The sequence below is a fragment of the Perca fluviatilis genome, chromosome 1 (genome assembly GCF_010015445.1).
Source record: "Perca fluviatilis chromosome 1, GENO_Pfluv_1.0, whole genome shotgun sequence".
NCBI classification, from domain to species: Eukaryota; Metazoa; Chordata; class Actinopteri; order Perciformes; family Percidae; genus Perca; species Perca fluviatilis.
This window is the reverse complement of record NC_053112.1, coordinates 36,524,983-36,545,380: the sequence shown is the minus strand read 5'-3', so window position 1 is coordinate 36,545,380 and position 20,398 is coordinate 36,524,983. Positions and strand designations below refer to the sequence as shown.

Below are 20,398 nucleotides of genomic sequence, written 5' to 3'. Positions count from 1 at the left end.
CAATAGTTGTACCAGGTTTTATTGTCAGTAGCAGTATCCTGTGAAATAATTAACATCTGCAAGCTTTTTCTTGACTACGGAGGGATCAAAATAATTATACGTCATAGACCACCATCATTTTTTTTCTTCACGCAGCTCCTGGGGTCCATTCCAGGTAGGAGGTTTAACAAACTCTGAGTCTAACCCTGATGTCTGAGTTGATTTACCCTGAGATGGGAAACTCAGAGGGCGTTTCCCAATATGTGTTCTTCTATTGACTTGTGTGCTTGTGTCCCTGTGAAACGTCATCTCGTGTTGCCAAAGTACTGTCGCAATACACAAGTTCGCATTTCGCCAAGAACAGTTCAAATTCCCGGATGTATTCTTGACACGCCCATTTACCGAGGATACATCGGTTGGTAACTTGTATGAACTTCGCAGCACCTGTATCCCAACATTCATTTCGGCATTCAATGATGGTTGGATTTCCAGTACATAGACAGCCCAAAAACGGGACAATTTAAAAAAATGTCGCCATCTTATTCATCACTAAATTCACTTCTGAGAACATTTTAGGCGAGAAATGAACGGTTTATATTTCGAATTTAGGCAGTCTTGCGAAATTCTTTGCCAAATTGACAATTTGCTTGAAAGTTTTCGGAGTTTTCAGAGCTCCATAAAATGACGCGGCTGCCAGCTTGCGCCTGCCGGGGCCGCTTGCTCAGCGCTCGGACAGTCACACTCGGAGATCCCGCTGTAAGACGGAGGTCTTTTAGACCGGTCCCGTAAATAAGAGGCTTTTATTTCGCCGTTTCGGATCGTTTGTTTAAATATCACAACACATGTGGTTAACTGTCTTTTCGGAGTTAAACTCAACAAGCACACACACACACACACACACACACACACACACACACACACACACACACAGCGCAGCAGGTAGAGGAGAGATATAGCCTACCATAGATAGACTGTATATTATTAGTCTATGAAATATACCCGTTTCTTTTCGGAGACTTGTTTAAATTAAGCCATAGGCTATAGCCTACATTATATTTTGCATTTAGTTCATATTTTTGGTGTATTTGTTTTCTGATTTATTAGAAGTTGAGTTTCAGTCTTTATGATAAATGAACAGTTGTACATAAAGTGGTAACATGCTATGACATGTTATGTAGACTAAAGGGGAGACACCAACCTTTATAATTTGAATTTCTAATTTCCATCTCCCTGGGCATATACAGTGCACTACAATAATATAGAAATGATAATTCCACATAACACTAATAGGAACACATAGGACACACCAGTGCATATGCCTATTTATTTGTTTTATTTAAACTGACTTAAACTTATACGCTAATAATAGTAGGGATCACGTTCCACTCTTTTGAATAAGTAAGGGGTGTTTGAGCTAAACCATAAACAATAAAATTAAAGCTCAATTAGTTTTATTTTTCAATATTATTGCAATAGTTTTAGCATTATGAGGTTTTCTTGTCCGGAGATTGTTTTAATACAAAGTGGTTATATAGTTGTGGTTTTTATTTCTAGCTGGTATTTTGGAGCCTTGCAGGTAGCCTCTGTGCTGGGGGTGTTGAGCAATAACAGGAAGAACACATCGTCTCAAACTGTTAACAGCGTTTTCTGTGCTTGTGAACTTGCGAGTTAAATTCTTCCAAGAACAACCAGCAAGAACGTTCTCCCCAAGAACACAAGTCCGTACTTTGCATTCTTGGTATTGAGAAACGCCCAGAGTTTTCGGTTCCAGAACAGCTGATTTGAGTTGGTTCAATCAACTCAGAGTAGGTTCACTCAGGGTTACGCGCGTGCACAGCCACTATAAAAAGGCAGCATGAATGGAGCCATGATTCTACGATTCACCATGGTAACAACCACAAACAAACGGGTCGGCAGAAATACTCATGCGCACAAACAGCGAGTTTGAACGTTCATTTCGTTAAAAAAGCAAGACAGCGGCTGCTGCTGCAAAAGAGAGAATTGGCGTGGGAGAAAATTGCTGCACGAGTCAATGCGTAGCGCTTTTACAGTGTATTAATTTCATATTTAACAGTTAACAGTTAACTTATAATATTAGGGCTACTGGTGAAAACTGGAATTGTAGCCTATTACACCTATAATTTCATTTAGGTGCAATCCTGCGGGCGAAAAAGTAAACTATACTAATCCCATTCTGAGGCTGCAGCACCATGATCATTAACAGAACTATAATGTATAATCATTTATTTCTTTTTAATGGCTCTCACGTTTGTGTCCAGGGAACACTACACAAAACGTTTAAAAAACGTTTCAGAGCAAGTCACACTTTTCTGACGGCTCTGCATACAGTGGCTTTACTGTTATGATCCATACACCCCAATAAAAACACTGTCGTTTGCAAAAAACGTAATGCGACACAAAAAATCTGCTTGGATGTTAAAGCCTGTCCACGATGGTGGATGTTAGTGATATGAGGACGGATAAGGTATCTACATATCTAATGGACTGTGATTTTAAAAATACCTCAAATCGGGTATGTGGAAATGAAAATACATCTATAGTCGGGACTCAATACCGACGTAAACTCTCTGTGAATTAATACAGCTTTTTCATCAACTGGATCATCGACAAAAGGACATGACATGTTTGAGAAAAAAACGTTTTATAATCTGCCTAACAAAAACCAATAAGTTTTTTTATTCATGCAGATAAACTGCATTAAAATGCGCCTGATACAGACTGAATGAATGAATGAATGAATGAATGAATGAGGAAATGAGTTTCTCCTCCCTCTGAGAGGGAGGAGACTGAGAGAAACTCAAGGTTTTTCTCTGTCTCCTCCCTCTCAGAGGGAGAAACTCTAGGTTTCTTGAAGAAAACCTGCTCCCGACCAGGTTAGGTTCATAGGCTCAGTTACCATAGTAACTGACTCTGAGGTTAAGTTCCCTCTCTTTCTGAAACAGAAAACCCAGAGTTTCCCTCATCTCAGGATTAACAAACTCAGAGTTTTCACTAAACCTGCTTTCTGGAACGGGCCTCTGGTGTTACACCTCAACTACATATCCTACTGCTCCCCGTAGCTCAGATACAAACTTTAAACTCTATGGTACTCCGGTTCTGGCCACTCAAACACATCATGTGCCTCTATATACACAATCAAAGATAAGTCTGGTGACATTTTAAATTTTTTCTTGTCAACAAATCCAGAAACCAGCAATGGATTGATCCTAACTAGGATTGCTGTGTAGCCAATGTCACGTGTACGTTCAAAAGTTGTTTTAGTCGTGCAAAACAGAAAACTCAGGTTGGACTGATAGTCTAGCTAGCTGTCTGGATTTATCCTGCAGAGATCTGAGGAGCAGTTTACCATAGTCCTCAGAAATCCACCGGAGTTTAAAATTACAACACAAAGAAAGTGTAAGGTAACGGACATCCGGCCGAAAAAGAAGGACATCTGGCAGAATTCCCGGCAACAACGGAGCAATCCCGGAAGTGGAACGTTGTGGATATAGACCTGTCCACTTCAGTTTAATTTGACTCAATCAAAAGCTGTCCTGTTGAAGTAAATTGTCACAAGAGCACCAAATGTGTATTAACTCACAGCTGAAAGTAGTCCCCTACAAAATCACCTTTATTCCTGTTTAAGAATTGTTTGACAAAACGTAGGGCCGAGTTGGTTTGGGAAATGACTGAGCCTCTTTATAAAAGATTTACTTCTTCAGTAGGAACCAATGAGCTGGTGCCACAGAAAGGTTGAACACCGACTAACGCATTGTTGGTTTTGATCCATTCATTCGATTTGACAATAACAAAACTATATACAAGCCTTATTCTTTGATGTCAAACTACTCATGTTCAATTGAAAATACAGTACCACTTTTAAATGAGCCATGCCTGACGCTTGTGCACCGCCTTTGCATGCAGTCATTATATATATATAGCCGCACAATCAGAGAATCAGCCACTCCCTTGCTTTCTTTACACTTCACCGTCCTGTTCCTTCCCTTACAACAAGTAATTTTCATCTATTTTCTTCCATAACCTCACTCTTTCATGGCACTTTACATGGAACGTATATGCAAATAATACTATAGCTTTGAATGGGGATTTGTTGTAGGGTATGGTATGCAACATATATAATATAAGCACAAATGAAAGTGTAACAACATTTAACCATTTAATGATATGTCATTGAGAGTCAGTGGGGTCCAATTTAAAGAATGCGAACACATCAAGGCACACACTACACCACGCAGTCGAAGAATGATACCCAACCTGAGCTTGCATTGTGTGTAAAGCACCTGCTGCAATTCTTGATGCATGCTAGTCTTTATCTTGTCCTGCAGCCCTTCACCCTCATATTAGTAGATACAGTTCTGAATGAAGACATATGAAGAGATTGTGTAGAAACAGATTCATGCCAAAAGTCTTTTTTTGTAGTGTTGCCCTAAACCTTACATCATTAACATGTCTTTATCTGTCATTCCACCTCTTCATAACATCGTTCCATTCTTACTCTTCTCCCCACTCCAACTCCCCCCTCTTTTCCAATCTTCATCCTCATTTCACTCCACAGTCAGAAGTTGAGCTTCAAGGACCGGGTGAGGATGGCGAGCCCTCGAGGTCAGAGCATCAAGAACAGGCAGACGTCTTCGGTGAACGACCGGCGCTCTCCGGTGGCTGATGCCGGGCCAGAGGGCACCAGCCCTGCCAAGGTGCAGAAGAGCTGGAGCTTCAACGACCGCACACGCTTCAGACCCTCGCTCCGCCTTAAGAGCCAGTCGCGCTCCACCACTGATGGTGAGTGACTATGTCGCATCATTATGGATCCCACTTGGTTTCTTGGCAAGACCCGCCCTATGAAAAAGCCTGATTGGTCGAGGTTAGGCATTGACCTTGAGTAGTTAAAGGTGCAGTAAGCGATGTTGCGCAAAGACTGTTGATATTTGAACTCAACTGCAAACTAATACAACCCCCCCTTCAGAAGCTCCGCCCCCCAGATTCAAGGACAGATAAGATTCAGATAGATTCACTGGCCGTCACATTCACATGCTGCCTCCCCCCTCCTCGCCCCCTACCATCAACTGGCGCCGCCTGTTGCTGATTGGCTGGAATAGTGTTATGTGGCTCGTGCACTCCTTTCGGTTTGTTTTCTGTTTACAAGCCAGGGCTGTGTATTAACTATGGATTTTCTTTCCGCGCGCACAGAAAATAGAGAGCTAGGTGACCGTGAGGAGATATTAGTTGAATTTAGGACAGTCTTCCGACCAATCGCGAGTCAATCACAGTTGTCAATCATGACTTTTCACCCCCTTTTTATAGCAGCAAATAACTAATAAAAACCAAACTGATCAGAAAAAATTTGACACTTGAACAAACTTGATAAGATATAAGATATTTGACATGTACTTTTACTATTTATGACCTATACTGCAGCCAGCCACCAGGGGGCGATCCAGATGTTTTGGCTTCACTTTTGGGAGCTGTCATGTTGCTGTCATCTTTTATTCAGTCAAACTTCTAAAATAAATTGCCATTTTTTAACCTTTGGACAGAGCCAAGTTTAGTTTGCATTGAAGGTTTTGTGCTCTCCAAATATATAAAAAATTATATTAGAAAAAACTTCCATGGTGTTTCCTGATGGAGGAACAGAAAGCTATTTTTTTTTTTTGCCAAAGCTGCCAAAGGTTATATTTACCAAACTTCCATTTGCGAATTAAAGTATGTGGACCTCCAGCATCTATGATCAGAACTGCGTCCATAGCAAAGGTCTGCTATTCAGAAATAACAGACTGAAAAAGCCGTGTAATAAGCGTGTATCTTCATATTTAAAGCTACATCATGTAAGAATTTCTCCCATCTAGCAGTGGAATTGTATATGACAACCAAATGAATATTACTTTCTAGCCCTTCCCATTCCGATCGCGTTTCAACTGCTACGGTGGCCGAACCCGAAATTTGCTCTTAGTATCTCCATCATTTACACGCAGCTGTTCTAGCCACTCTAATATTAACTTTGGTCTTTTTGCTTTGCCTGTCACGTTGTCGTTTTTTTTTAGATAATTTTTTGGGGCTTTTCCCTTTATTATAGTGACAGTGGATAGACATGAAAGGGGGAGAGGGATTTGCCTGTATGTATTCTGAATGATTCTGAATGTCAGATTCTACACTTACGAGAATACGTTGATTAGTTGGTGGAAGTTATTACACATGAATGAGCACATATTTGTGAAAGTACAAAGGGGTTTTTGCTAAGAATCAACTCAAAACATTACATATATAGATATCTTCTCATTGAACTCTAAGCAAGAAAGCAAATTAAATGTCAAACTATTCCTTTAAGTCCAAGCATGATATAACTGAACCCCCCAGTTTCACTTCATGTATGGTGGAGTATTGGCCGACCATCCAACCCCTGAGAACTGGTTTTGCCCACAATTTCAGGCAGCTGAGTGCAGGAATGCTTATGGTTGTTTGCGTTTCCTTCCTTTGGCCTAGCAGTGCCGGCCTGGCAAGCTCTCCTGGGTAGCGGCCAGTTGGTGTTTGTGGTGGGTGGACTGATGGATTGATGGAAGGTGGGGGTTGTCACGTGGGGTGTCAAATCCAGCCAGCTGGCTGAGGCGTACTGGTGGAGAGGAATCAATAACAAAGCTAGCCAAAACCAAATCGTTCACTGTCACTGACATGTTGGCTAACTGAGATCTTAGAAGTTGGGAAACATTTCCTTTTCATTATAGGTGAAATAAGAAGTAAACTGTAGTTTAATAATCTATGTTTTGCTTGATGGAGCACATCACAAATTAGGTGACACACTATCCCAGTCCCACATTATCTTGTTAATAACCACAGCTTTGACTCATTGTATCACACACACACACACACACACACACACACACACACACACTTCAGCACATGCAGATCTACCAAGAGACACTAATCTTGAGGCCTTTTACAGCATTTGGTTAAACTCTACAGTCCAGCTCTTATGGGGAAAAAATCGATACAGCAGAGCATCTCAATATTTTCTATGGCAATACTGTATTGATACACGGACACCAAGTATCAATCTTTTATTATATAAATTGCATATGAGAATTGTAACTTTTATGACAGTGTTGGTCATTTTGTCTGCTGACACTCCCATTTGCAGCAATCAAACTGAAGTGAGATGAACAAACGAAATGTATGTTTTTACTTTGTAGATAACACAGATGTTTTGATCATTTGAGGTCATTGAAAAAGGTAGTACATTGCAGTGTATTGCAGAATATCGCAATATGTTCAAAATCGCAATAATATCATATCGTGACATAAGTATCGTGATATCTTATCGTAGGACCTCTGGTGATCCCCACCCCTGGCTCTGATTCTGTAACCCTCTGCTGACCCATTCCGGGAGTTCAGTCATTGTCACAAAGTTGTCACATTGTTAGTAATAGATCTGCAGATGCACCAGAGGCCTGTTCTTTACTACTAGTCAGTGGTTCTGGACAGTAGCTCAAACACAGTTTCTCTTTCAGTCTATAAGAACAAAATATCTGTCTGTCTTTTACTCTTATTCAATCAGCATGTTTGCATGCATTGTTGTAACGTGATTGATCCCTAGTAGGCCTGCAGCTATCGATTATTTTAGTAATCAAATATTCTACCGATTATTCCATCGATTAATTGAGTAATCGGATAAGAAATACTTAGTAAACAGCAATAGTAAATATTTATTATGTACTATTTACTAATTTGTATATACAAACGTATATACAAATTGGGAATAAAAATTTACAACTACTTAAATAGTATTCATAAAGATGTAAGTAAAGCCTGTTTGTGCAAGTTGCAGTGCAGTATTGTGATGTATATGTGTCTTATCTAACACTCAGTGATAAAGTGTTAAAAAGTTGTATTGCCCGTGATAGGAATGATATTTTTTTTTAGTGGTCAGTGTGACACCGAAGCTGTCGGAGCCTCCTAGACTCTGTGCGAGGGTTGCTCTATGCTAGTGTTACTATGTGCTAGTGTTGCTCTGTGCTAGGGTTGCTCTGTGCTAGTGTTACTCTGTGCTAGTGTTTCTCTGTGCTAGTGTTGCTCTGTGCTAGTGTTATTCTGTGCGAGGGTTGCTCTGTGCGAGGGTTGCTCTGTGCGAGGGTTGCTCTGTGCGAGGGTTGCTCTGTGCTAGGGTTGCTCTGTGTTAGGGTTGCTCTGTGCTAGTGTATCTCTGTGCTAGGGTTGCTCTGTGCTAGGGTTGCTCCGTGCTAGGGTTACTCTGTGCGAAGGTTGCTCTGTGCTATTGTTGCTCGGTGCTAGGGTTGCTCTGTGCTAGGGTTGCTCTGTGCTAGTGTTACTCTGTGCGAAGGTTGCTCTGTGCTATTGTTGCTCGGTGCTAGGGTTGCTCTGTGCTAGGGTTACTCTGTGCGAAGGTTGCTCTGTGCTATTGTTGCTCGGTGCTAGGGTTGCTCTGTGCTAGGGTTGCTCTGTGCTAGTGTTACTCTGTGCTAGTGTTGCTCTGTGCTAGTGTTGCTCTGTGCTAGGGTTGCTCTGTGCTAGGTTTGCTCTGTGCTAGTGTTACTCTGTGCTAGTGTTACTCTGTGCTAGTGTTGCTCTGTGCTAGTGTTACTCTGTGCTAGTGTTACTCTGTGCTAGTGTTACTCTGTGCGAAGGTTGCTCTGTGCTATTGTTGCTCTGTGCTAGGGTTGCTCTGTGCTAGTGTTACTCTGTGCTAGTGCTGCTCTGTGCTAGGGTTGCTCTGTGCTAGTGTTACTCTGTGCTAGTGTGGCTCTGTCACTGATTTGCTTGTGACTGAAACTGCCTATAGTGTGAAGTGTGCGGTTGGTGATCTGTGGTTAACGACTCTCCTATGCAGAGCCATCACCACCAGGGGCTTTGTCAACTGATTAGCAAGAGTGGGGCCTACACACCTGTAGACAGTAATTTATGCCAGCTCCAATCAGGCCAGTGTTAAAGTGCCCTGATGTTCAGGTTACCATACCAAGCAATCATGGCAAAAGTTAGAACAGAGTCCGTAAAGGACTTATAAAATAAAGACATCATCATCTACTTTGAAAGAATTACTATTGAATGTCCTAAGGAAGTACAAACGCTTCACAATTGGCATCAACCTTAATGTTTTTATCAATCACTGTTCCCAGATACTTATTATATACTCTGCATTGAAAGAATTATTGGAAGAATAAAAACATCCCTGGTGTACAGCCATGCAGGAAAGACTGATAAAATCTTGCTTTTTTTCAGAGCTGGGTGGGAGGAATCTGACTGCATGTCAGTTGGGGTTTTCAGACAGTAGTCAGACTAATGCATCACATGTAAATGCACAGTCTGAGTCCCTGCCTCACAGTAAACAGATTTCTTTTTCTTTTTTGCATTCAAGTAAAATGTCATTGGTGACATAAGGTAGTCTGTCAGAGGTTTTTGCACTAAATGCTAAATTGTTGGGACCTACTCTATGTGTAAAGTGTTTTGAGATAACTTGTTATGATTTGATACTATCAATAAAATGTAATTGAATTGATCAATGAAGAAACAAATAGAATATGTTTCTCCCCAGCAGCAGACTCCAACATGGCGGGGGAGGATGGCTTTGATGAGAAAGGCTGTCACTGCGAGATCATGGTGGAGGACTTGGTGCCTTCAGTCAAGGCTGTCATTAGAGCGGTCAGGTGAGTCAAAGCCTCCTTCTTTCCAAATAATACTCTATTTGTCTTGCATGCAAACAAACCCTGATTGCAACCCTCTGCTTTCTTGGGGCTCTCCTGATCGAACGTGCTCCAGGGATTAAAGTGACCGGACAAATATATATTTTCTGGTTAGTGCGAGCATTAACACTGCGAAGCTATGTAAAGTGATAGAGCATGTGTTTTGGCCTAGTCTCGCATTGCCAGCCTTATCTCTACAGCCCTGCGGAGTAACGTCTGGCTACATCACAGATACATTCTGGGATGGAGAAAAAATTGCTCTGGGTTGTTTGCATTTCTTTAAACCAATCACAATCATTTTGGGTGGCCCTAAGCTCCGGATGCAGTGCCAGTGCCAGTGCAAAATAGTCTCAGGAAGGAACTTGTTAAGGTGGAACATTTGCACCCTGCAAAAGAAAACGCCAAATACAATATTCAATGAAGTTAACTGTTCGCACAATACAGTAACATGAGCTTTTTAAACTAGCTGGATACATGGTTAAACGTCATTTGCTCCTATCAGTGTAATGCTGTGTGCAATCCTACCAATCGGTCCTAAAACGTCCCAGTTAGAGAGTAAATGCCGTAAACATATTCTTTGTAAATCTTTGCAATCATTACCTGAAAGGACCAAGCAGGCCTGCACTGTTGCAAAATCGCAATTTTCATCAAAACATGCCATTTTCAGCATGTAGTTTGCTAGCTCGGAGATTCTGGTTGTTGTGTCCCGTAGCAAAGGGATTTTGAGGCAGCACAAAGAGAGCGGAAGGTGAGGGACATCCAGCATTCTCTATCATATCAAGACTGTCTCTCCACCATTACATATTCCATATGTACGGGGGATGATCCCCATGAGGTCAGGTACGTGGATACACCGGCTTGCCCGGCCACGCCCTATGCCATTTCCTATAAAGCACCTGTGCTGGCGTGGAATCACTGATTGTTTGATCTTCACCTGGACTCCTCAGATGGAGATCATTTTACAGAAAATCCACATCCATCTAATATATAGAGATTTCTTTGGTTGTTATTGTTACAATATAAAGTGTTGTACTTCTTTTCAGCTCCATGTGTAGTAAACAAATGTTATGTATTTATGCCTTATTTCATGAGGAGAATGTGATTGGTGCAGACCCACAGCCACTTCCTATTAAAAATAGTTTCAGTGTCTCATACTATTTGCCTGATGAAGGTCTATTACAGAAACGTTGCCATTCAATTGATCTTTGCAAGTTAGACTGCCATTTTCCTGCCATTTTTTTTTTTTCCAAAGTTGGAACAATTTTGCTTATGTTAATCTAGCAGCATTTCAATTAAAATCTGATAATTGGTAGGCTGTTTGATCACTCTATCAATCCACACCCACACAGTCCTGATGAAGCTCATTTGCTGGGTTTTTTAGAGTTAAAGTCCTACTGTAGTAGATAATACCTAATGTTTTTTTATAAAATTGATTGTTTCTTAATTATCCTGAAGATTTGATGTTTTGGAGAAATTCTGATTTTAAGCCAGGCTCAGTTGTATTGCTGTCTGTGCTTGCCAATCCTTTCCTCTCTCCTCAGAAATTCACACATTCGGTCAAATACTCGAGGCTCCACAGGTGCATACAGCACATTCATAGAGCTGCTTTTGAGTGATAGTTTTACATGCACACCGCTAAAATAAGCAGCCACAACCTCAATGTAGTTTTACAATGTAGTGATTGTTCAGGTGTTCTGACTGTTTGCATTGGTGTGAAGAAACACTTTAAAAAAACAAGGAAAACAAATATGCAGTTTGTGCATGTCTAGTCTTAGCCTTTTGGCTAATTCTGGCACACTGTACATTTTTTTATGTATTATTAGTGTGCATTGTCCCTGTTAAATAAACCTGAAATAAATGTGTTTTCATTAGCTAGAATCTGTGAAATAGCTCAGCTTCATACAAACATACATACATACATACATACAGCGTCTTTTTTCTTAGTGTTAAATAGTTATATGTAGTATGTGGTATTTGTTTCTATATTTGTTTGTTTATTTCATATTAATGTTAAATATGTTTATGTATGAACCAACAACCAAGGCATATTCCTCATAAGGGCTACTTACTTGGCAATAAATCATTTTCCGATTCTAATTCTGATTCAGGGAGAAAAAATGACTGTATAAGAGCTCCCCCTGGTGGATGATATATAAACGTCTCTGCTGTTTGTGCAGGATAATGAAGTTCCATGTAGCCAAGAAGAAGTTTAAGGAGACCCTGCGTCCTTATGATGTCAAGGATGTGATTGAACAGTACTCTGCCGGTCACCTGGACATGCTGTGTCGCATCAAGAGTCTGCAGACCAGGTAGGAATGACCACAGACCACACACAGTGCATGACAACACAGAGTACCCCAAGGATTCTTCAAGTTCATTTTACGACTTTTTAAAACATTTTTAATACCACCTAGGATGAATTTTAAAGCCAACTTCATGGTCATATCAGTATTTACCATGTAACGTTACCTGAATTTAATTAAACATTTTTATGAGTTGTGTTTGTACTCTGATAACATAAAATGTATTTAAAAAATGTCACATTTAGAGCTTGTATACTATGAAACTAAAAAATATAAAATAAAGTGAATTAAAAAAAAATTAAAGGAAACCCACACAAAATATTTCTTTATGACATTACGGCATTTATTTAATCCTACGAAAGGACAAGTAAAAAATGTAAGAGAATATTGTAAATGATATTTAATACTTTCAAAACGAAACTCAAATATTTTTATTTTTAGAATATTAAATGTGAGACTTTTTAAAGGTGCCCTGCCACACAAAACCGTTTTTACTTGTATTAGGTCCATATGCGTTTGTGTTATGTCGTGAATATGAAAATGAACTGCTAGGCCAATTACAAAAGCTGGTCAGTCTGACATCATGTTGCCTGAGCTCATTAGTATTCATGAGCTTGCCCAGATGTGCTGGGTAAAGGATGCTGATAGGCCGGCTCTCATTGGCTAGCTGTTAGCCAGTCAGAGTCAAGCAGCATAGCTCGTTGAATATTAATGAGAACTGGCAGAAATTGAGCTGAGTCCTGCAGGCTTTCGATACCACGCTAGAATGTATCAATGAGTTGATAAGGAAGCAAACAACTGTGCGTCTGTTTGAATTGGCCGGCTGCAGAAACGATGCAACAAGTCAGAAATGTGGGCGTTTTTTGTGCTTGGCTTGGAAACATAATATTTATCTGGCAACACTGCTTGTAGAACTAATCCTACATTTCCCATGAACACTATGTTGTGACGTGGGCTATGTGCCTAGTGTGTGGTATCGATTACGAGAAGACAAACGGAACAGTACAAAACAAACCAGAGGAGCTGAAATCAAAGTAAAGTTAATTAGGAAAAAATCAAAAACAAACATGGCTAGTGAAAAATCTGATTGGCTAGTAATTTGAAAAATGTACTAGCCATGTTGGCTGGTGATTCAAAACGTGAATTTAAAGCCCTGCCCACACTGTAACTGATGTGTCTGTATCTTGGTGTGTATGTGTGTGCATGTGTGTATATTTGCACCTGCACTCTTTTGTCTGTGCGTGTTTATACATGTATACCTCTACGTGTGTGTGTGTTCCCTTTGCTTTCCTCACAGGCTGGACATGATAGTAGGCCCACAGCCCCTGAGCAGCCGGGCCAAGACCTTTTCCTCCCCCTCCCTGCCTGTCTATTACAGCCAGGGCAGAAAGAACTCCACCCAGGGGTCAGAATAACACCCCCACCCTCCATCCTTCACATGTCCTATGGGTTCAGTTCGCTTCTCAGTCATTCAATTCAGGAGGTGGTATGCTCATGTATTTGCTCCATAGGGCAAATATGAGAAAATGGCTCAATATGGTGGAAAATAGTAAAAACTACAAATTTGATGCCAGGGCTCTAGATTGATTGCTTGATCTAATATAATGTATGATTTCTTTCTGTAATGGCCGTGGGATCAAAACATTTGGTTTTAGTGGGTTATATTGGGGACATGTGGGGCTGAGTGTGTAAATGTATTTTGAATACACAGTTTATTTTTGACTTAAATATAGGAACTGAAGTTGAACTCACACTCTTACCCAAAATCATACCATATGCATTAACGGTCCATTTGACCATTCGGTTTTCCTTTCATAAACGAGTATTAAAAAACAAAAAGTAAGTTGTTGCTTGATTTTTGTTTGAAAAAACAAAATAAAAAATTTAAATACAAGGCGTTTTTTCCTTTTCATGGTCAAAAGCGATGAGCACATTTAAAAAACAAAATGTTAGTGTTAACTCGTTTTTTGTTTTTTAGTACTCGTTTATGGGGGTTAAAAAATTGAAAAACGGAAATATCTGGTTTATAAAACAAAGTTCAACTTTCCGCTTTGAATTGATTGACCTGGAAGTGCACTGCTCTTTTCTCACAAACTTTCCTGTCTTTTCCTGTCCTGAATATGAAGTCATCCACTAACAAAAATCAAGAAAAATACAATATATTGAGTTTGGTTCTGTTCAAATTTGCACTAAATTTGGATAGACACCTCATTAGTGTTGGCTAATCACAAAAACACATGATTTGTTGGAATTTCAAATGTTTCGCTCAATTAATACACTTTTTGTGACATTGCATGTGTCTGGTATGACCACATCAAGTGGCAAACCACAAATGTATAAAAACACACATTCAAGAAAGACACACTTTTAGATGGAAGTCTAGTTTGGTGTTGGAAGATCTTGTCAAAGCTTTAATAGTTTATTTCTCCAAAATGTTGGTGGCATTACAATTGCATGACATTGCCTTGGCTTATCTCTGCCCTGTGTTGAATTGAACCCTGTTCATTAACAAGGAAACAGTATTAACCAGATTCTGCTGAACCTCACTGGATTGAGCAGGAATAATGTTTCTGTAAGAGCTGAATGAGACAAAGACACTGAATGTGTGCTGTAAAACTAAAGGAATACAAGACTTTATTCAGTATCAACTTCTAAACTGTTTAATACACCAGAAACACATTCGGGAAACATGCCATCCTTACATGTTGGATAATGTTTTCTCATCCAGTGAGGACGTCTAACCTCTCATTTGCCTGTATTTGTTGGAAAAGATGATGTGCTTGGGGTAATCTATAATTCTGTTGCAGTTTCATCCTTCCTTCCTTTCTGTGGGCTGACTCGCAGATTTCCACTTTCTTCTGTCATTAATGTCTTATTGTCTTTGCACGTGCTTGTCTGTGTGTGTGTTTGTGCGTGCGTGTGTGTGTATGTGTTTGTTTCTCTGTTTGTGTGTGTGTGTGTGTGTGTGTGTGTGTGTGTGTGTGTGTGTTCCAGAGTGGACCAGATCCTCGGGAAAGGCCAGATTCCTCTGGATAAGAAGATCCGGGAGAAGCTGCTGTCTGATGGAGATATATTAGAGGACATGAGCATGCTGGGTCGAGTCTGTAAGGTGGAGCGGCAGGTCCGTTTTCTGCTCCTTGTTTTATTTTCTAATAGTGTGTTAAATAACCGGCAACCAGTGTGCATTTACTCTACACGCTTATGGCACAGAGCCATTCCTCTTATTGACGTGCAGTGGCCTATAACTGGTTGTCATGAATAGAAATAAGCCAGTTAGTTACACCAGAGGTTTATGGATAATTCCACATTGTCAATCAAATATAGTTCTGCTGATACATTCACATTTCCTTCTTAACAAACGTTTGAAACAAGCAAACAATGGACACGTTGTACCAGTGTACACTAGTGTCCGTACTTAAAGGTAAAGGTACTTTATTGTCACATACACATACATGTAGCGAAATTCATTCTCTGCATTTAACCCATCCCTCAAAGGTAGACAAAACAAAATGAATCCACATTCACATCCCCACTGTGTGTGAAGCACCCCACTTTGTAACCACTGAACTGGCGCTTAACCACTGCTAGTACCAGCTCGGCTCGGCCACGGTGCCCCGTCCTCCATTTTCCATTGCAGATTAATGGTGCGTTCATGCCACCTGGGAATATCAGGGACCGCCCCCGTGATTACGTTGTTTTTCCGACTGCCAGCGTTCACATGGTCGAGATGCGTGTTCTTCTTCTTCTGTGATATTGGCGTTTGGCATAACAACTTGTTGCATGACTGCCACCAACTGTTGGCTGTAGCCGAGAGCATCAGGTGTGTGAAAACAGGGAGGCCACAATAACAAAAGATCTGCTGCTGTTTTCTTATGCGGGCATCCAAACAGCACATCGCCAGGTGTTTGTTTGTGTTATCTGCAGGACAACCAACAGGAAAGGATACGGATAAGGTGTTGTTTTTTCATACATAGGCCTATTTATGAATAATCTGAAACGTGTAATGTCTGTGTCTTGGCAGAGGCGTTTGTCCACAATAAACAGTTTATTGTCATTGAAATATTTTCAGTGAATCAAAGTCGCCTACATCAAACGTCAGTTGTCAACAACACGTCACCAACTGGGAAACTCTGTTAGAAAAATCTAGCCCCAGTTTCCCACCTCTGATTCCCACAGGAAGTGACGTGAATGATGACGTTTTCAGTGGGAAAAATGTTTTTCCAATGCCCATGAATACACGGTTAGTACCGCCTCATGCTTGAAGCGAGCGTGGCTGGTCGTCATAGCGGCGCCGCAGGAAACTGCCGCGACCTCACGCAGAACATTGAAGGTGTGTTGTTTTGGATTTTCGTGATGTGGCTGCTGCCACAGCAAGAAGGCAAATTTTGTTTCAAAAGAAGCTGGAGGCAGCAAAAAAAACACAGCTGGCTAAACTATTTAAAAATGTCAATCAATCAATCAATCGCCAATCAGTAGTCTGCAGGTTTTCACGTCACCTTTTGGTATCGCCTCAGCTCGCTTGGAACCTCAATGGTGGTGATACAAAAAAAGTACCTGTTCGCTACTACTAGGTACTTTTCTTTCAAAATGGAAAAACAAAAAAGGCGAGTAGAGTAGAGGCGAGTAGAGGCGAGTCGAGCAGGTACCGTGTAATGGAAAAACGCCATGACTTTCACATTATTTGCAAGTAATACTGTGAAATTGTTCAGTGTTACAGCAACAAACGTGGTAACATCACGTTGCAACAATGCTACAGCTGTTTGTGAAGTAATAGTAGTATGTAACTCTGCCTTAAACCTAAAATGTCACTTTTTTGTGTGTAAAACCAAGTGCAACTATGAATTACTATAACTATACCAATGTCTCTTTCAGGAGAGACTGTTGAAATGTGCGCCATGATCCCCATATTGAAACGATATTGCGTCCAACCCCACCTCTTATGCTACCAGAAAAATTTGAAAAATGTGATAATCATATACAAAACCTTATGCTTTTTTATTTTTTTTTGTACATTAGAACTTTTGTTTAACAAGTCCAAAATTTAAGACGATATCTAGTCTCATATATCAATGTCGATATAATATCAATATATTGCCCAGTCCTAATACATTGTGCCATATTCTTGATCCAAGGACCAATTGTAGGTGCCTCCATTTTCTAACCTCCTGCTTCCTTATCTCTGCACTCCTCCCTCCCATCCTCCCAGGTCCAGTCGATCGAGTCGAAGCTCGACTCCCTGCTCGACATCTATCGTCAGGTTTTGCACAAAGGCTCGTCTTCGGCCCTCACGCTCTCCTCTCTGCCCCTGTTCGAATTGGAGCAAACCTCTGACTACCATTCCTCTGTCTTTAGCAAGGACCTGTCCAGCTCCACCCAGGTCAGCAGAAGTGGAGCGCTTCCCCCTGGCAGCAACTCTCACCCCTCCCAGGGAGGACTCCATCTCATCCTGGCGCCGCCCAATGAGCTCAACCTCAATCTCAACGCCTCCTCTTCCACCGGCCTCACATCTTCCTCTTTCAGCCCGTCTCCGTTGCCTCACCACCACCACTACCGTCCTCATTATCATCCCCACCACACCCAGGCTCAGGCCACCACGCCTGAAAGTGGCACTGACGAGGCTGTGGGGAGCTCTCCACCCGTACTCACCCCAAACAGTATCAGCAGTGGCGGTTGTGGAGGAGTTGGAGATGGAGGGTTTCCTCTTCTGGCGAGGCTTCTGCCACCACCCCCTTCGAGCCGGAGTGGGGGCCCGAGCAACTTGCCACAAGCCACTTCCGCAGAAGTGTCCCCTGACATGGAGGACTTTTGTGGAGGTTTGGGGATGCAGTTGGAGGGCACCAGTGTTGGGGAGGACTTTGGCCATGGGTTGGAGCTGGGCAGACTGGGGCAGAAGCTACAGGGCAGCGCCAACGGCAGGCTGAATACAAAGGATGAGGGCTCCTGGAGGAGACAAATGAGCCTGGAGCTGCAGCCCCTGGTGCCACCTGCCCCTGGCTGCTGCTCCGGCTCCAGCCAAACGGACCGAGGCTTGGGCAAGTCCATGTCGGTGCAGAACCTGATGCAGGCAGCCCCAGGGACTGTCCAGGACGCCCAGCACAGCCACGGCCTCTCATCTCCGAGCCCCAGTACAAGCAGTGACTCGCCCATTGGCTTCCACAGCTGTAGCCAAGACCCTGGGGGAGGAAGGGGGGGTGGTGGTGGTGGTGGTGGTAAAGGCAGGAGTGGTGGAGGTGGATGGGGTGAGGAGGACCTCTTTATCAGCGATAGGGATCTGGAGGCGCAGGGGTTTGACTTCCTGTCACTGGGGGCTGCTGAAGGCCACACCTACTCCTCTGAGCTGCTGAGGACAGAGAGCAGTGTTGGGGCAGGCGCCCGCAGCTCTAACCGCAGCCTGGCCAGTGCTCACACAGCCTCGCCCTCCGCTGGCAACACCGAATTGCTGAACATGCCACACGTGCGGCTAAAATAAACTTGCCTATCTGTTCAGAAGGCACGCAAATCTCACCTCACAGAGTTTTTAGCCTTTTTGGAGGGGAGTGGGAGGGTGGGGGAACTGTGGGAACTTCTTTTTTGTTAATTTTCATGTTGATCCATTTGATAAGAATCACAGTATTTTCATACAGGATGATCACATACGGTATGGCATACCATTGCATGAGTTACTCTTAGTTTTACAGTGTGATTGACAAATCTGAGATAAAAGATGAAGATGTGCACAATGGGAGCACAACCCCCCCAAACCTGAGACTTTGCTATTAAACTAAGCCAACTAAACTTGGTCCTGAGAGACGGTTGGTTGATACTGTACAGTATGTGACCTTAAGACAGAGCATGAGCATTGCATGTTTTCAGTCAAAAGTACTGACATTAGCAAGAAACAGTTTACACTTAAAGTAAGAAGGCATGGACAACAAACACTTTCTTTCCATATTGAAGTGAATGTTAACTTACCACTGGCAAACGTTCGATTTTATGTCCATAACATTCTGTCCGTTTTAGAAAAACAGATAACCTCCTTAAGATTATATCCTTAAATTATATGAATTACTATCCTCAACCAATGACTTTGGTTGCCCACAATCTTTTAAAAAATCCTCCACACAAGGGCCATAACAGTGTACATGCTAGTTTTAGTTTGAAAACTACAGGTCTTGTTACCATTTTTTCTGACCATTTCCAAAACTTTTCTTTTAGGCATCCATTGGTTTGCAATAATGTCCAAACAGTAAATCAATTAGCAGATTCCTGAGACGTGCTTGAGTTATGTAATATATTACAGTGAACATCAGGCCATTTTTATCAATTTTACATGATGTGGTTCTGCAGTTTAAAATCACTGTAAAAGAAATTACTTGAATGACTTGAAACAAGCAAGTTTGAAAAGTCTGCTAACTGATTTGCATCATACTGCCAAACAACAGGTAAAATACTTTCTATTTCTATTACTATTTCTGTAACACAGCATGTTAAATCCAAACAAAAACTAAAACATGCAGAACACAGCACTGGTGATGTCGTTTCATTTATTTTTTCTTATTTTAGTTAAACTCTGAATTGGTGTGTATCTTAATCTGGAACTCTTTGACAACCATAACTTGTTACTGAGGAGTACCGCATGAAAGACCAAACCGGAAAGAGAAATGTCAGTGTTGCTGTAACTGCAAAATATTTGGACGCTTATTAACGATGTCACTTCTGTCAACAGCCAACTGTACAATGAGGTTGAAAGCAAATACACGCATGTACACACACACCTGTATACGCACACAGGCAACTGTGACTCTACATGTCCATTATGCTGGGGAGGGTCTAAGGTACAGTCCAGTCCAGATGAGAGGAACAAGGAGCAGAAGTTGCTTATTCTCAGACCAATTTTGCCCCGGCTGGTTGGTTTTCCAGCCAGTAGTCTAAATCTACGACGTTCCACTTCTAGGATTGCTCTGGTGCCGCCAGATGTCACTCTTTTCGGCCGGATGTCCATTACCTTCCTCTTTCTTTGTGTTGTAATTTTAAACTATGGTGGATTTGTGAGGACTATAGTTAACTGCTCCTCAGATCTCTGCAGGGTAAATCCAGACAGCTAGCTAGACTCTCTGTCCTGATTTTTCTGTTGCACGACTAAAAAAACCTTTGAACGTACACACGTTCCACTAAAACAAGTTCCTTCTCAATTCTATTTTGCAGTGGCTCCGCCCGGCGCTTAGCACCACCCAAGATGATTGTGATTGGTTTAAAGAAATGCCAATAAACTAGAGCACGTTTTTCTCCCATCCTGGAATGCTGTGTGGCAATGCGAGACTATCCAGCCGATGACAGCCATGAATTTAAACACATCATGAATGTCATTTCTTGGTTTAAAACAAGTTTGACGTTTTGTCAGAATATCTGTTTTGAGCAAAGCACTTTTGG

General features: G+C 41.6%; 1 protein-coding gene across 17 annotated transcripts in view; it reads left to right on the top strand.

The window, feature by feature from the left end:
• Window positions 1-20,002, top strand: part of LOC120560464 (potassium voltage-gated channel subfamily KQT member 5-like) — a 193,540-nt gene extending 173,538 nt beyond the window's left edge. For 8 of the 17 annotated variants that reach the window (XM_039803015.1, XM_039803071.1, XM_039803029.1 and 5 more), the window contains 6 exons: window positions 4,556-4,779; window positions 9,539-9,650; window positions 11,864-11,995; window positions 13,287-13,394; window positions 14,984-15,110; window positions 17,196-20,002. In XM_039803015.1, coding sequence (XP_039658949.1) covers window positions 4,556-4,779; window positions 9,539-9,650; window positions 11,864-11,995; window positions 13,287-13,394; window positions 14,984-15,110; window positions 17,196-18,458 — 1,966 coding nt within the window. In that variant the 3' untranslated portion in view covers window positions 18,459-20,002. The remainder of the gene's footprint in view (window positions 1-4,555; window positions 4,780-9,538; window positions 9,651-11,863; window positions 11,996-13,286; window positions 13,395-14,983; window positions 15,111-17,195) is intronic. The other 9 variants (XM_039803147.1, XM_039803084.1, XM_039803120.1 and 6 more) reach the window with 3 other exon arrangements.
• Window positions 20,003-20,398: the final 396 nt, after the last annotated feature.